The following is a 16,932-nucleotide window of genomic DNA, read 5'->3' as shown; positions in this document are numbered from 1 at the left end:
TTAATTTCAGTTCTTCAATACAAAAAGTGAAACTCGTATATTAGTCATTACAAGCAGAGTGATCTATTTCAAAAGTTTTTCTGTTAATGTTGATGATTATGGCTTACAGTCAATGAAAACCCAAAGTTCGTTATCTCAGTAAATTAGAATAATTGACAAAACACCTGCGCAGGCTTCCTAAGCGTTTAAAAAGGTCCCTTAGTCTGTTTCAGTAGGCTCCACAATCATGGGGAAGACTGCTGACTTGACAGATGTCCAGAAGGCAGTCAATGACACTCCACAAGGGAGGGTAAGCCACAAAAGGTCATTGCTAACGAAGCTGGCTGTTCAGAGTGCTGTATTCAAGCATATTAATGGAAAGGTGAGTGGAAGGAAAATGTGTGGTATAAAAAGGTGCACAAGCAACCTGAATAACCGCAAACTTGATAGGATTGTTAGGAAAAGCCATTCAAAAATTGGGGGAGATACACAAGGAGTGGACTGCTGCTGCAGTCATTGCTTCAAGAGCCACCACCCACAGACGTATCCAGGACATGGGCTACGAGTGTCGCATTCCTTGTGTCAGGCCACTCATGACGAATAGACAACGCTAGAAGCGTCTTACCTGGGCCAAGGAGAAAAAGAACTGGACTGTGGCTCAGTGGTCCAAGGTGTTGTTTTCAGATGAAAGTGAATATTGCATTTCCTTTGGAAATCAAGGTCCCAGAGTCTGGAGGAAGAGTGGAGAAGCACGCAATCCAAGCTGTTTGAGGTCTAGTGTGAAGTTTCCTCAATCAGTGATGGTTTGGGGAGCCATGTCATCTGCTGGTGTAGGTCCACTGTGTTTTATCAAGACCAAAGTCAGCGCAGCCGTCTACCAGGAAATTTTATAGCACTTCATGCTTCCCTCTGCCGACAATCTTTTTGGAGATTGAAACTTCATTCCCCAGCAGGACTGGGCACCTGTCCACACTGCCAAAAGTACCAATACCTGGTTTACAAACAACAGTATCACTGTGCTTGATTGGCCAGCAAACTCGCCAGACCCTTAACCCCATAGGGAATCTATGGGGTATTGTCAAGAGGAAGATGAGACACCAGACCCAACAATGCAGACAAGCTGGTGGCTATCAAAGCAACCTGGGCTTCCATAACACCTCAGCAGTGCCACAGACTGAACGCCACCATGCCACGCTGCATTGATGCAGTAATTTATGCAAAAGGAGCCCTGACCAAGTTTTGAGTGCATTTACTGAACATACATTTCAGTAGGCCAACATTTTGGATTTCAAAATCATTTTTCAAGCTGGTGTTATAAAGTAATCTAATTTACTGAGATAATGACTTTTGGGTTTTCATTGGCTGTAAGCCATTATCAACATTAACAAAAATAAACAAGTGAAATAGATCACTGTGTGTAATGACTCTATATGAGTTTCACTTTTTGAATTGAACTGAAATTAACTTTTTGATATTCTAAATTTGTAAGAAGCACTTGTACATCTGGTCACATCTGTGCAATTGAAACAGGATGTACAGACACTGGGGAGAGACCCAAATGTAGAAGGGGGAGTAGGATTCATTTTGTGGCCCCTTAACAACCGCCCAAACACCTTTTAATGGCAGTCGTTAATGGGCCTTATTCCTCAGCACTGCGTTTTAACGGTGCTGAAGAATAGGAAGGTATATCGCTGCCTGGTGGCGGCAGTTCCCATGGATGATAGCTGACACATCTGCCCTGGACGTTTTTGTGTCTGATTGGGGCAGATTAACCCTTTAAATGCTGTCAATAGCGAAAGCGGTATTTAAGTTGTCGCATGAGGGTCACAAGGCACCTTTGTAAGGCTGTGTGCTGTGCACACGATGCAGATTTGCAGCGGTTCTGCAGCGGATTTTACCGCGCAGAAACGTTGCATTTCTGCATTGTGATGTACAGTAGCCTTAAAATCAATGTAAAAAAAAAAACTGCAGACGCTGCAGATTTTTCCACGCGGTTTTCCCGCGGTACAAAATCCGCAGCATGTTACTTCTTTTGTGCGGTTTTCCATCTCCCCTGTCACCAAATCCGCAGGGGGAAAACCGCGATGGAAAACCGCATGAAAAACCGCATGAAAACCGCATCAAAAATGGAAGAAATCCGCAGGAAAAATGCAGGTCATTTGACCTGCGGATTTCTTCCATTCTGCGCGGAAAAATCCGCAGGGCCAAAAAGTACGTGTGCACTCAGCCTGCCCATCAGACCCCCGCAATGAGAATCACTTCTAATTGTTACCATAGTACCTGAGGTCATGTGATGACCCAGAGTATGGTGGCCTGTGAGATCTCGCTACAAGCTAAAAAAAAAAAAAAAACAATTTTGCTTTTTCATGATAGTGACTCAAAGTGAATAAAAAGCGATCAAAAATTTGTATAAAAAAAAAGTACAAATGGGCACCAAATAGTCTCGCATAAAAGAAGCCCTAATATGGCTCATTCAGCTAAAAAATAAAGTTACAGCTCTCAGAATATGATGCAAAAACAAATTCATTTTTGTAAAATTATTTTAAGTCTGTAAAAATGGCAAATAAATACAAATAAACTGATCGTCACATCCAAACGTGAATTAGGTGTGAACAGGTGCCTCCCTAGAGTCACCAATTCATATACAATCAAACAAACAAGGCAGCACTCTGCACAAAATTGAAACCTGAAATTTGAATTGCATTACTGCACTAGAAATATGAAAAATTGAGTGCTTAGCGCATAAATTGGACAATTCATGTGTACCTGTTAGCCACCGGTAAGGCGATTCTCCTATACCAGGACCTAATAATGCCAATCCTCTCTTAGTCTGCAACTCTATGGGAACCGAATGTGAATTCTCTCAGGCGTTTTTAATCACAGCAGGATCACTACCCCTCAACGAAGATATTAGACTTTAGGAGAGAATTCACAATAGGAAGCGATAGAAAAATATAATGTACCCCAAAATTTTACCGATTTAAAACCCTAATTTATCCCACTCAAAACCAGCCCCCACTCATGTCCGTCATCTGTCACTGTAACTATAGGGTTCCCACATTACTGGTAGAACAAAGACTCTTTAAAACGACAGGGCTCCCACCCCCTCAAATAAAATCCAGTGAATTCTGTTCTCTCAAATAATGTGGGGTGCAGTTTTCAGAATTGGGCCACTTTTGGGTACTTTGTCTCATAGACCCCTCAAATGTGAGGTAATCCCTTTTAAGAAAAAAAAACTGTGTATATATTAATTAGAAAATGCTGATCAACTTTTAACCCTTAACTTCCTAACAAAAAGGATTGTTTAAAAAATGATGCAGAAGTAAAGAAGGAAATATTTATTAACTATTTAGTGTGACATAATTCTTATGCCCTTAAACCTAAGTTAAGTTTGAAAAACTACTAAATTTTTGCCAAATCTCCAATATTTTCACAGACAAGTCATAAACAAATTTTACCACTATCATGAAGTACAATATATTGCAAAAAAACAGTCTCCGAATCAGTGGGATGTGCTGAAGCGTTTCAGAGTTACCGCATGGTGACCTTGGTCAGATTAAAAAAAAAAATGTTGGCCTAGTCAGAAAGGTCAAAAGTTGCTTTGTGACTAAGCTGTTAAGCATTTTGGATGATTTCTTACCAAGGAAAAAAATGTATTTCTGGGGGTGGACATCTTTTTAACACTTTCAGAAATTTGTTTTAAAGTGGCTTTTATGTGGCATTGAATGGGATAGGGGATATGCCCCTGTAATTGGCTGTCCTTGCTTAGACCACTTTTGGGAGGTAGTCCCCGCTGCATATGGTAAACCCCCAATATTTGGCCCATGTCTGCTCTGATCCTTACATTTGCCTGTTCCTCCTGCTTCCAACATGTCTTAATTCAAGAAATTAAAGTTCACCTGCTCTGTTGCATATCCACCCCTTTAAAAGGCGCCTGCCATTATCAGATAAGAAATTCACTTCATCTCTTTGGGTTAGGGTGCGTTAAAGTTTCGGGCACATTGCTCATGTGTGCATTGCTATGGCACAACCTCTTAATGACCAGAGCTTTTTTTGATTTTTTTTTTTTTTTGTTTGTTTTTCTCTCCCCTTCTTTCCAGAGCCATAACATTTTTTATTTTTGTCAATATGGTCATGTGACGGCTTGTTTTTTGCGGGACGAGTTGTACTTTTGAACGACACCATTGGTTTTACCATGTAGTGTACTCGAAAACGGGAAAAAAATTCCAAGTGCAGTGAAATTGCAAAAAAAAAGTGCAATCCCACACTTGCTTTTTGTTTGGCTTGGTTCACTAAATGCTAAAAGTAACCTGCCATTATGATTCTCCAGGTCATTACGAGTTCATAGATAAGAAACACCAAACATGTCTAGGTTCTATGTGGTGAAAAAGAATTCCAAATTTTGTTTAAAAAAAAACTGCGCCATTTTCCGAGACCCGTAGCGTCTCCATTTTTCAGGATCTCTGGTTGGGTGAGGGCTTATTTTTTGCGTGTCGAGCTGACGCTTTTAATGATGCCAATTTTGTGCAGATACGTTCTTTTGAGTGCCCGTTACTGCATTTTAATGTAATGTCGTGGCGACCAAAAAAACGTAATTCTAGCATTTTTATTCATCTTTTCGCTACGTCGTTTAGTGATCGCGATTCTGAATGCGGTGATACCAAATGTGTAGGTTTGATTTTTTTTTTATTTTGATTGGGGCGAAAGGGGGTGTTAGAAGCTGCCATAGCACGATTGCCTCTGCTACATAGAGGTGATGCATAGATCACCTCTATGTAGTAGAGTTACAGTATTGCCATCAACATCCATAGAGGTCTCGAGGAGACCTCATGTTGATATGGCAACGCGTCACTGACCCCCGATCACGTGAAGGCCATCGGCGCTGCGCTCATTTCTGGCCGCGCATCGTAAGCTCTAGTTAAATGCCTACTGTCGGCGTTTGACAGCGGGATTTAACTAGTTAATAGGTGCGGGCGGATCGCGATTCCGCTCGCGCCTATTGCGGGCACATGTCAGCTGTTTAAAACAGCTGACATGTCGCGGCTTTGAGGTGGGCTCACCGCCGGAGCCCACCTCAAAGCGGGGGAGACTGACCGCTGACGTACTATCCTGTCAGTAAGGGGTTAATGATACATTGCTGGTCTGATTCATCAGCGCGCACAGATTTTTTTTTTACCTAGTAATTATACAAACCAAATGATAAATTTGAATACGTTGACACACTGGATGTCGCTCCGGGTACGCTTACGCCCATGGGGTTCTCATCGCAGCAGTTTAACTGTTTTGATGCCTCTCTCAATAGTGCCATGTGTATTTAAGAACTTAGGTTTGATGGAAGGTGTCCCATCTTAATCCGTTTGCACCCTGCTGATGGTGTTATAGCAGCTTGAGGCCCCATATCTGCTATGTTTGGACACCTATGAACCCAACTGGTGCAAAGGCTTTATAGAAGAAAGATTATTGCAGTGTATTGTATAACATTACAGATTTAGGATATGTGCACACGTTGCAGATTGGCCTGTGGAATTTTCTGCGCAGATTCTTCCTCTCTTGGCAGAAAACGCATGAAAAAAGCCCCGCGTTTTGGATGTGGATTTGATGCGGATTTGTATGCGTTTTTGTAAGCTAAATAAAGATCTATTTAACAAAAAAAAAATTTGATGTCTTTTTTTGTCCAACCTCTTCTTTTACATTCTCCAATGAATACCAAATCATCACATACCATGTTCACATATAATGTACACAAATCAAATAAGTGACTATCAGTAGATTGATATACACTGTGTGCCAAATTATTATGCAAAAAATATTTCCTCATATTTTCTCTAAATTACCTACATGAATTGCAGTTATTTTCCAGTCATCTACTATTCTAGTATAATTGCAATGTTTTTGAACAACCTGCCTATGAAAACAGTATATTTTTAAAAATAAGAAACACTCAAAATGCATGCTCCAAATTATGCACAGCAGAGTTTTCAACCTTTTTATTATTATTTTGAACAAAAAAATGGTCAATTGTGAAATTATAAGCATTATCAGCTTATTACAAAATGAAATCAAACAGTTTTCAAGTCAAAACTTTCTTCTCGGTGATGTTACATTTGCACATAGGACCCCTTGTTCGAAAGAAGCTTCTGAACTCTCTCGTCCATTGAATTTGTCAGTTTTTGGATGGTTTGTGCTTCATTTGTTTTGCATGTGGACAGAATACCCTCCCAGAGCTGTTGCTTAGATGTGAACTGCCTCCCGCCATCATAGACACTCCTTTTGAAGATGCTCCAGAGGTTCTCAATGGGTTGAGGTCAGGGGAAGATGGTGGCCGCACCATAAGTTTGTCCTCTTTTATGCCCATAGCAGCCAGAGATGCAGATGTGTTATTTGCAGTATGAGACGGTGCATTATCATGCATGAAAATTATCTTGCTGCGGAAAGCACGGTTCTTCCTCTTGAACCATGGCAGGAAGTGCTGTTTTAGAAACTCCACACAGATTATGGAGTTCATCTTTACCCCTTCAGGGATCCTAAAGGGGCTGACAATCTCTCTCCCCATGATTCCAGCCCAAAACATTACTCCACCTCCTCCTTGTTGGCGCCTTAGCCGTGTTTTCATGGGGTGTCCATCAATCAGCCATCCTCCACTCCATCCATCTGGACCATCGAGCGTTGCACGGCACTCATCGGTGAACAAAACAGTTTGGAAGTCAGTCTTCATGTATCGTTTGGCCCACTGGAGCCGTTTCTGCTTGTGTGCAGTGGATAGAGGTGGTCGACAGGATGGCTTACGCACAGCTGCAAACCTCTGAAGGGCCCTGCATCTTGTTGTTTGGGGGACGTTGGAGGCACCAGCAGCTTCAAAAACTTGTCTGCTGCTATGACAAGGCATTTTTGCAGCTGCTCTTTTAACCTGACGCAATTGCCTGTTGGAAAGAGTCCTCAATTTTTCCTTATCAGCACGCACACGTGTGTGCTGGGAATCAGCTACATACTTCTTGATTTGTGCGATGATCACGATGAAGTGTCTTGGCAATGTTGATTGTAGTCATGCCTTGACCTAAATACTCCACAATTTGTTTGCTTCTCAGCAGCCGACACATCCTTTTTCTTTCCCATTTTGGCAAAAAATGTAGGCTGCTTAATTAATGTGGAACAGCCTTCTTAAGTAGTCTTGCCTTTATTTGGACACACCTGCCAAACTAATTTGCACAGGTATCTGCAATTGCTTTCAGTGATATAAAGAGCCCTGACACACATCACCATCAATGAGTTTAAATGACAAAAAATTCTAACCTTATCACTCCTAAACTCTTTTTGCATAATAATTTGGAACACAGTTTATTGATATGTCAGATATACTGTATAATACCAAGGCTGATGTTTAGTAATGAATATAATAAAATGGTACCTAAATAAAGACACACACACACACAAAATCTGCATTAGGCCGGGGTCAGACTTGCGAGAAACTCGCATGACCCTCGCACGTTAATACCCTGCACTGCCACTGGCACTCGAATCTAAGAGTTGTGACTGCTCTACAGGGGCTCCGATGACACAGTGACCGGAGATAATACTCCTGCAGTGTAGTTCATCCTCTCACTTTACGGCACCAATGCTGTGAGAATTTTCTCACGCAGCGGTGCCGCAAGTGACAGGATGAACTCCTGTAACCTCGGACCACCTCCTGTCACTGTATATCGGAGCCCTAGTAGAGCGGTCACATCTCTCGATGAGACAACTCTACACGGGAGATCGTGGGACAATCGTTATTAAATGGAGGGAGTATACTGTTGGTTTATTTTATTTTTTTTTTGCAGGTAATCGAGGGCGTCAGGGATTAGCTGTATGGTAAGTATGTGTTTTGTTTTTGTTTTACTATTCAACACAGTAGCCGGATGATGGGACTACTACTGTCCCATCATCGGCTAATGCTGTCACTGTAGCAGACAAAGCCAAATGGGACTAGTCCCATCGGACGATGCCTGTCTACACACTGACACACAGATTCGCACACAATACATAGCCTCTGCCTACTCACACAGTCTCCGCCCATACTCTTCCTCCTCCCGATTTGCAGCGTTTTTCACATCCGCAGCAAAACCGCAGATCTTTTTACACCTGTGGAATTTGACTGACTTGATGGAAGTCAGTGGGTGCAGAAACACTTCAGATCCACAAAAAGAATTGATAAGCTGCAGAAAATAAAACGCTGCATATCCGCGCATATTTTTCCGCAGCATGTGCACACCAATTCTGAATTTCCCATTGACTAACACTGGTTGTGCACTACACTGCAGATTTGATGCAATTCCGTGCGTCTAAAAAACACTGCGGATCTGCATCAAAATCCGCAACGTGTGCACATTGCACTTTTTTCCCAGGGGACTTAAGGCTAAATAAAAAATAAAGATAAAAATATACTGCATATAAAAGTTCATGACACAACCCCTCCCTTCCCTTAAAGGAGTTTTCCCAGCAACAAAGCACATTTTAATTAACAGAACTGAGAATAATTTCCACAATTGTATGTTTTTAAACAAAATGCTCCTGTTAAGATAATCTTTATAAATGTGCCCCTGCTGTATACTATGTAATGGCTGTGTCTCACCATACCAGGAACATGGTCTTATCACACCATGGCTCCTGGGCTGGGGAGGAAGCAAAAGAGAGTATACAGACAGGACAGCATGGGATCACAGCTCCTGGGCAGATGAAGAAGCAAAAAGAGTATACAGACATTACAGCATGAGCTCACAGCTCCTCGGCAGGGGAGAACGCAAAAGAGAGTATACACACATTACAGCATGATATCACAGCTCCTGGGCTGGGGAGGAAGCAAAAGAGTGTATGAAGACATTACAGCAGGAGATCACAGCTCCTGGGCAGGGGAGGGAGCAAAAGAGAGTATACAGACAAGACAGCATGGGATCACAGCTCCTGGGCAGATGAAGAAGCAAAATAGAGTATACAGACATTACAGCATGAGCTCACAGCTCTTGGGCAGGGGAGGATGCAAAAGAGAGTATACACACATTACAGCATGATATCACAGCTCCTGGGCAGGGGAGGAAGCAAAAGCGTATAGAGACATTACAGAATAGGATCACAGCTCCTGGGCAGGGGAGGAAACAAAAGAGTATACAGACAGGACAGCATGAGATCACAGCTCCTGGACAGGGGAGGATGAAAAAGAGTATACAGACATTACAGCATGAGATCACAGCTCCTGGGCAGGGGAGGAAGCAAAAAAGTGTACAGACAGCATGAGATCACAGCTCCTGGGCAGGGGAGGATGCAAAAAAGTGTACAGACATTATAGCATGAGATCACAGCTCCTGGGCAGGGGAGGAAGCAAAAGAGAGTATACAAACATTGCAGCATGGGATCACAGCTCCTGGGCAGGGGAGGACGAAAAAGAGTATAAGGCATTAGAGCATGTGATCACAGCTCCTGGGCAATGAAGGAAGCAACACAGTATACAGACATCACAGTGTGAGTAACTAATAAAATATATTTTTTACATATGGGGAAATGGTTGGAAAAAAAAATGGCTGAAACACTGTTTTGTTTTTTGGTTGCTTTGCCTCTCCCAAAATATGAAATAAGATGAAATTGTGCAGTCCTCAAAATGGTTATAATAAAAACTACAGCTTGTGCTGCTATGTCGACAGAAACATAAGAATCCGTTTTGTGCAGATTGTGTTGGAACGTATCCCTTCCAAAATCCCCCTCGAGTGCTTGGGATAACTCTTCTAACTTCTATGGGAATCCACTGTCCTTGTTAATGAGTTTTGCATTTTTTCCCCTAAAGAGGTTTTGAAAAAAAAAACAAAAAAAAAAAACTCTTGAACTGTTTCAGAACAGAAAATTGCCCCCAAAAAGAAGCATTTCCTGAAGAGATTTCTGCCTGAAAACCTCAGTATATAATCTGTGTATGTGTAGGGTGTGTTCACACTAGGGGCTTTTTTTTCCTAGCATTTGACCAGATCTGCTCTGAAAAACACCAGGAAAAAAATCTTTTTATAAAAAAAAAACAGCTTGCTGTTCTTTTTTAGGCTTTCGCAACCATCAAGTATTTAAATGTAATAATGTCCTTTTCTTAAGAAAGCACCCAATGGTTTACAACAGAGAAAGCTAAAAAAAAAAATGCAGGGGGTCTCTTTAGGGGCTTTTTGCTACAAAAAATGCCAGCAGTTTATTGAGTTCTTAGTGGATGTAAAAAAAGAAGGCAGGAAAAACAATAAAAAGATGCAAGACCAGAAGCGTTAAAAAAATGTTAACCAAAAATGTGGATAAAAAAAAACAAATAAAAAAGTGCTTCAGGAATGACATGTCAATTCTTTCTGTGGATTTGAAACCGCAGCAAAAACCGCGCGGAAAATTCTGCACCGTGTGCACTGCGGTTTCCATTTTCCATAGGTTATAATGGTACTGTACAACGCAGCAGATTCTGCTGCGGATCCGCAGGGCCAAATCCGCTGCGGATCTGCAGCGTGTGCACAATACCCTAACAGAACGGGTGTGCCCGAAAAAAAAGTGAAACTCTTCCTATTGAACAACTCGCTGTTCAGACGCTCAGGCTTCTTAACATCTTTTAACAGTTTCAGGTTTTCTAAAATGCCAAGTGCTTAAAGGGAAGCTGTCACCAGAAAAACCGCTATTAACCTGCAGATATGGGGTAATATTGTTAGTATTGTTGTTGCCCGCATATTGAAAGAGCAATATATGGGTCCTCTGCAGCCCAAGAGCTCCTAAAAATGCATAATTGCACCTGATTTGGAGGTGGAAATGGGCCCCCTTACCTCTTGGGCCCCTGTGTGACCACACAGGATATGTACACCCCTGTTCTAGATAATAGTAGAGTGTAACCAGGGCATACACTAATAAATAAAGTATATTAGTACCTCATGGGTTCAACGCACAAGAATCCTAGTGAAGATGGTTAAAGGAGATTCACAATCGAATATGACAAACGTCATGAGACCTCTCAGGAGCCTCGGCTCCAATGTACGTTTCGCAAAGAGCTTCCTCAAGGGGTTTTTATCATATCAGTGTACATTTAAATGATGGTTATGACCTATTGTTCAGTAACATTGTCTTGTTTAATTCTCCGTAATGGATGCTCTTCTCTGAGTTACACGTCATAATACAAGTCAATGGCACCGTAGACGTCGAGGACACCTTGGCGTTCTTTGAGGTTTTATCGCCTCACAAAACGCTTGTGCTTCAGTCATTGCTTAATGGATGTATATGTATATATAAATTGTTTGTTTGCTTTTAAGGGAGAAAGTTGCCCACAGAAAAAACCCACAAAGTTTACCAAATAAATGACCCATGCAAGGAGTGCCATGAGGTAAACGCAGAAGCAAAGTAGGTGTCCGCTGGGCCTCTGTGGCCTGCTTGGCCCCAGAGGACTCACATTTGACAGTGGGCTACCTACCATTACACGTGAAGCAGCTCATGAGTCCACTGAACCCTGCTTACTAAAGAGCCATAGCAACCATACGCCATTTGTGAGGTAAACATTGCAATGCGGCCATTTTGTTGTAGCCCTGACGACTGAGACATGTAGTGCTCTGCTGACTCATTGTAGAACTGCTGCTCCTCTGTGTCCGAGGCGTCCATGACGGAAGAGGAAGCACACAGGGTGATTGTGTCTTCCTGTCCCATCATGTCGGGGTTTCTGCCTTCTCTGTCCAGATGGAGCTTCGTTTTGCTCCCCCTCCTGGCTCTGTGCCGGGCGGACACGGACATCATCAGCGCCGGCTCTGACAAATTTAAGGTGGAGGGACGGGCGGTGGTCCCGGGAGTCAGACCCCAGGACTGGGTGAGCAGAGCCCGGGTCCTGGTGGATGGAGAGGAACATGTCGGTTTCCTCAGGTGAGACATTAACCCTTTGCTGTCCACCATGGGCTGAGAATAGCGGCACTGTCCCTTTAAATGCACACATTCATCTGTGGAAAAGTCCTTGTAATGGAATCGTATTATCAGGATCTCTGTTTGCTGTCAGTGAATGAGGCCGTGTGTTCTGTGTGTTTGCTTCTAGGGATCCTGTGTGTTCTCTACCGGGATGGTAGAGTGAAGCTGTGATTGACAGTGGGCCTGTGCTCCATGACCTCATAGTACGGACCGGGAAGGGTGGGTGCAGTCCTCGGCATATAGGACGTGTCAGGGACTCTCACATCTGCAGTGTGGCCTGTGTTATATTTTTTCAGAACACGATTGATTTGCAGGTGCCAGCAGTGTTGCACAGATGAAACCCCATTGTAATGGCTGACATCAGAGAACTCGGATGCTTCCTGCTATGATGCTGCTACAGCATCTAAACAGCCAGAAAAATGTGGCTCCCGGTATCCCTCCGCGACTCCCTTGTGGGGTGCCCACGGGCTGCCAGGCCAGCTAGGGGCCTAATGGTGGCCTCCAGTGCTGCCACACACTGACTCCTATCAGGCAGACATTTCTCAGTGTCCTCCTCTTCCTTCCGGTGTGTAGGACTGACGGCAGCTTTATGGTCCATGATGTTCCTTCTGGCTCCTACGTGGTAGAAGTTGTGTCTCCGGCGCACCGATTCGAGCCTGTCCGCGTCGACATCACATCCAAGGGGAAAATGAGGTATGGGACCACGGCAATGAGCATCCGCTATAATGGAGACGGCGCAGCACCAGATATTGGGGAGACATATAGTATGGGGGTGTATTTTATCTATCGAAATCTACCAGGTGCAGATATTGCTTTAATTTCCTGACTCTCTCATTCTTTTCTCAAGGGCAAGATACGTAAATCACATCAAGACCTCAGAAGTGGTCCGCCTGCCGTACCCTCTACAGATGAAATCGTCCGGACCCCCATCCTACTTCATCAAGCGAGAGACCTGGGGATGGACTGACTTCCTCATGAACCCCATGGTAGGTGCTCGGTGGATAAGTCCTTTGTTCTGCATGAAGAGTGCAGTGCAGATTACAACTATTGTCGCGTCGTTTACTATCGGTACTGATTAATATCCTCGGGGGCTTGTTAGAACAGAACTCCAAATTCCCTGCATAGAGAGATCATAATCCGTGACCTGAAATCGCCACTAGAGGGAGCCGGTTCCATGATGTATGCAGGAAGCGCCCCCTAATGGTGGCTGCATGCAGTCTATCTATTAAAGGGATAGTCTCCGGGCTCAATTTGGTAAATAAAAAATATATACAGTGTTCTACTCACCATCCCCAAGTCCAGCAACAAATCTGTGCTGCTCCTGGTGTCTGCCATTGACTGCAGCACGTCAGGGAAGAAAACAAACCTGGCGCAATTGTCACTGATGGACACTGCACACTGTTAGGGCAGCAAGAATCATGTGACCTGTTCCCTTTACATTTATTTATTTTTCCTACAAAGGCGTATGAGGGCTCCTCTTATTTTGTGGGGCGAGTTGGAGTTTTGAATAAACCCATTCACTTTTCCCCCACAAAAAAAAAAAAAATTGGCATTGCTATTGAGTGTTTTGCAGGGAAGTGCAGCAGTCCAAAAAAACTATAATTTTTCCAGTTTTAATTTTTTTTTTTTCTTAAAACGATACTGTAAAGAGTGAAATAATTTCATAGAATTTGTACAGATGCAGTGATATCAAATATGCATATATATATATATATATATATATATATATATCTCATGAAAAATTATTTCCCCTCTCCACAGGCAGAAAAATATAATTTTTTTTTCTGAATTTCAAAAAACTTTTTTTTTTATATTTGGCACTGTATTTGTTAGTCCCCATAGAAGCTGAGATTGCTTCTGCAGGTATGCAGTGAAAATCCTGGGTTTCTATGGAGCCCAATTTATGGCTGACCTTCACAGGAACAAGCCGGCTGCCGTGGCATCCCTTCCACACCATTTTATTGCATCGCAGTGGGGAGAGGGGGATTCTGCCATTTAAATGTCACTGTCAAACATTAACAGCAGAGATCGGAGCAAGCTGGGCGCCCATGCCCCTTGATGTAATAATATGTTAGGGCAAGATGGGGGTTAAGATATTTTAATGCTAGAAAAAAAAAAGAATGCTTGGCCATTCAGGGGTTAATGCTGTGGGGTTATAGCTATAGTTTTTATTAATTCCCTCTAAGAAAAATCTGACATTTCTCCTCCCCATACAGGTGATGATGATGGTCCTGCCACTGCTGATCTTCGTACTGCTTCCTAAAGTTGTGAACACGAGTGACCCAGAAATGAGGCGGGTGAGTAAGAGCGATCGAGCGGGAGTTAGTAAGGCAGGGGATGTGCGGACGTTGCTGTTATACCTCCAGACATTCACCTTTCCTGCCTCGCGGTTGCCCCTTCCTGCCTCGCGGTTGCCCCTTCCTGCCTCGCGGTTGCCCCTTCCTGCCTCATTCTTTTTTTTTTTTTTTTTTTTTCCTCAAGGAAATGGAGCAGTCCATGAACATGTTGAACTCCAACCCCGAGCTGCCGGACGTTTCCGAATTCATGACCAGACTTTTCACATCAAAGTCCTCCAGCAAATCCAGCAGCAGCAGCAAATCGGGGAAGAGCGGAGTTGGGAAGAGGAGATAGTTATACCCGAGTGTGTAAATGCCTGCTCATCAGCTCATGCAAATCTTCCCACTGGACTCGCCCTGATTTCTTGTAGACCTCTATGGATTTTGCCTTTGTCTCTCTGTGTTTTGTGCTTTTTGTTTGGGGCTCGGTGGAGATTATAAATGGCTCAATGCCTGTAGCTCCAGAGACCTAGAGAGGTGTTTTATGCATCTTGAAAACTGCATGTACAACGCGCTTGGTGCCCGAGCATTTACATCTATTATATTAGAAAAATTTGCATAAATTATTATTTTCTGTGTGTTCATGTAATGATGTCAGGAAAAACAGCATTCTGCACTCTGGTAATAATTTTTAAAAGGATTGCATTAAATGAGAAGAACATGGCTGCTTCTCTTCCTCCCTTTTTTATATAAATAATCCATAGACTGCCAATGAATCCGCACCTCGGGCTCAGTCCTGTTCACCTTACCGGGGCTGAACGGTAATTCCAGCCTCTGCACCGTTACACGGAGCCATCCCAATCTGACCTGTCCACATTGAGGGTCCTTGTGGAAAAACTCCACTACATGTCTAATTCTGGCCCATCTGTGTGGATTAGACTCTGCCATTTATATCCAGAGGAATAAGGGAAAAAAATGAAAGCCGCGTGTGAAAACTATCTTTAGGCTATGTGCCCACGTAGCGAATCTGAAGCAGGATAAACCTGAGCAGAATCGCACACCCTGCTCCCGGGAAAACGCATGTGTTTTTTGACGCGCCTTTGTAAGGCTGTGTGCCCACGATGCGTTTTGTTAAGCGTTTCCGCAGCGTTTGAGCCGGATCAGACGCTGCAGAAACGCTTAAAAGATGCATCCAATTAATTAGCATGTGTTTTTGGCTTTTTGTGCCAATGCATGTGTTTTTAACCGCTCAGGAATCGCTTAGCAGCTAAAAACGCAGCATGCTCATTAATTCCCGCATTGCGCAGCGTTTTTAGCCATCCCCAATGATCCCAGAAATCGCACGTCAAAAAACGCGTAAAAAATCGCGCAAAAAACGCGCGGAAAAAGACGCGCGATTTCTGGGAAGGGGATCCTTTTCCTGAGCGTTTAAAAACGCTAGCGTGGGCACATAGCCTAAGGGTTTGTCAAGCGTTTTTGCCTGAGTTTTTCTAAGCATTTTTGCCCATACAATTGATGGTATGTGGAATCGCGTGTGATTCCGCAAAATTAATGAACATGCTGCGTTTTTAATCGCTAAGCGTTTCCGCAGCAGTTAAAAACCCACCATTGGCACAACATGTGCGTTTTTCATTAGAAATCAATTGGATGCTTTTCTTAAGCGTTTCTGCAGCAGAATCGCTTGTCTAAAAGCGCCGCAGAAACGCTTAAAAAACGCTGCGTGGGCACACCGCCTAAATGTTCTTCTGATCTGATACAATCCTTTTAAAAGGGGGTGGTTCTTTTTTGTTTTTTTGTTTTTGTTTTTTTTTAAAGATGCTGAATAGTTTAAAATAATAAAAGTAGGAATACGTGCCATTAGGGTTAGCAGGATCTGGTTTATTGGCTGCATCCACAATCTGTGGCCTCTGGATGGTAGCCCTGAGAACCGCTTTCTACTCCTACCCCCTTGCATCTGCAGATCTTTTGCTAAGCCGGCCTTGCAGGGTGTCACCGCGTCATGTGATGTGGAGCCGGGTCAGCTAGTCAAAATAAGAGCCGCAAATGCAGGAGGTAGTAGGCCACTCTTGGATGCCGGGAGGTAGGTGACCACTCACGGATGCTTGGAGGTAGGAGGCCGCTCTCGGATGCCGGGAGGTAGGTGACCACTCACGGATGCTTGGAGGTAGGAGGCCGCTCTTGGATGCCGGGAGGTAGGTGACCACTCACGGATGCTTGGAGGTAGGAGGCCGCTCTCGGATGCCGGGAGGTAGGTGACCACTCACGGATGCTTGGAGGTAGGAGGCCGCTCTTGGATGCCAGGAGGTAGGTGACCACTCACGGATGCTAGGAGGTAGGAGGCCGCTCTTGGATGCCGGGAGGTAGGAGGCCGCTCTCAGGGCTCCCGTCCAGCACCACGCAGTAGTGGCATAGCCGAAGGGTCTATCGTTGTCCGCCTATGTTTTGTGAGTGATGTGGGGGACTCTCCTGCCTCTGCCTTGTTACAGCCTCTGTTATTGTACTCCACTCTTCTGTGTACGGACTACGGGGTGACTGAGTGAATCGCTGCTTAATTGCCCCCATTATGTCACTAATTGACTTGATCTGTGGAAGGACCTGGTGATGGACGGCAGCAGAGGCTCAGCCGTGTACCTATTTACCCTGTATGTCTGCAGATTGTGCTCCTGGGCACAGCCGCTCAGCCTACATTAAACTGTGAAACCATTTTAACCCTAAGTTTGCGGTGATTATTTTTGTGGGCTGCTTGCATATCAGCTTT

General features: G+C 43.8%; 1 protein-coding gene across 1 annotated transcript; it reads left to right on the top strand.

Moving 5' to 3' along the window:
- The first annotated feature begins 11,556 nt into the window (after positions 1-11,556).
- EMC7 (ER membrane protein complex subunit 7) lies at positions 11,557-16,883 on the top strand. Its single transcript, XM_073566801.1, has 5 exons — positions 11,557-11,859; positions 12,472-12,591; positions 12,746-12,884; positions 14,115-14,195; positions 14,380-16,883. Exons 1-5 carry the CDS (start codon positions 11,603-11,605, stop codon positions 14,527-14,529), a joined length of 747 nt encoding a protein of 248 aa, XP_073422902.1. The 5' UTR covers positions 11,557-11,602; the 3' UTR covers positions 14,530-16,883.
- Positions 16,884-16,932: the final 49 nt, after the last annotated feature.

The sequence above is a fragment of the Dendrobates tinctorius genome, unplaced genomic scaffold (genome assembly GCF_039654945.1).
Source record: "Dendrobates tinctorius isolate UK_male_01 unplaced genomic scaffold, ASM3965494v1 ptg000019l, whole genome shotgun sequence".
In the NCBI taxonomy this organism is placed as follows: Eukaryota; Metazoa; Chordata; class Amphibia; order Anura; family Dendrobatidae; genus Dendrobates; species Dendrobates tinctorius.
Note: the sequence above shows the minus strand (reverse complement) of the source record. Positions and strands in the feature narration are given on the sequence as shown.

What these genes read in the sequence shown, in the direction of transcription:
- EMC7 (XM_073566801.1), top strand. Translation starts at nt 11,603, where the DNA reads ATGACGGAAGAGGAAGCACACAGGGTGATTGTGTCTTCCTGTCCCATC. An exon ending in ACTTCCTCATGAACCCCATG is followed by an intron (nt 12,885 to 14,114) that starts GTAGGTGCTCGG and finishes CTCCCCATACAG; the next exon opens with GTGATGATGATGGTCCTGCC. An exon ending in GTGACCCAGAAATGAGGCGG is followed by an intron (nt 14,196 to 14,379) that starts GTGAGTAAGAGC and finishes TTTTTCCTCAAG; the next exon opens with GAAATGGAGCAGTCCATGAA.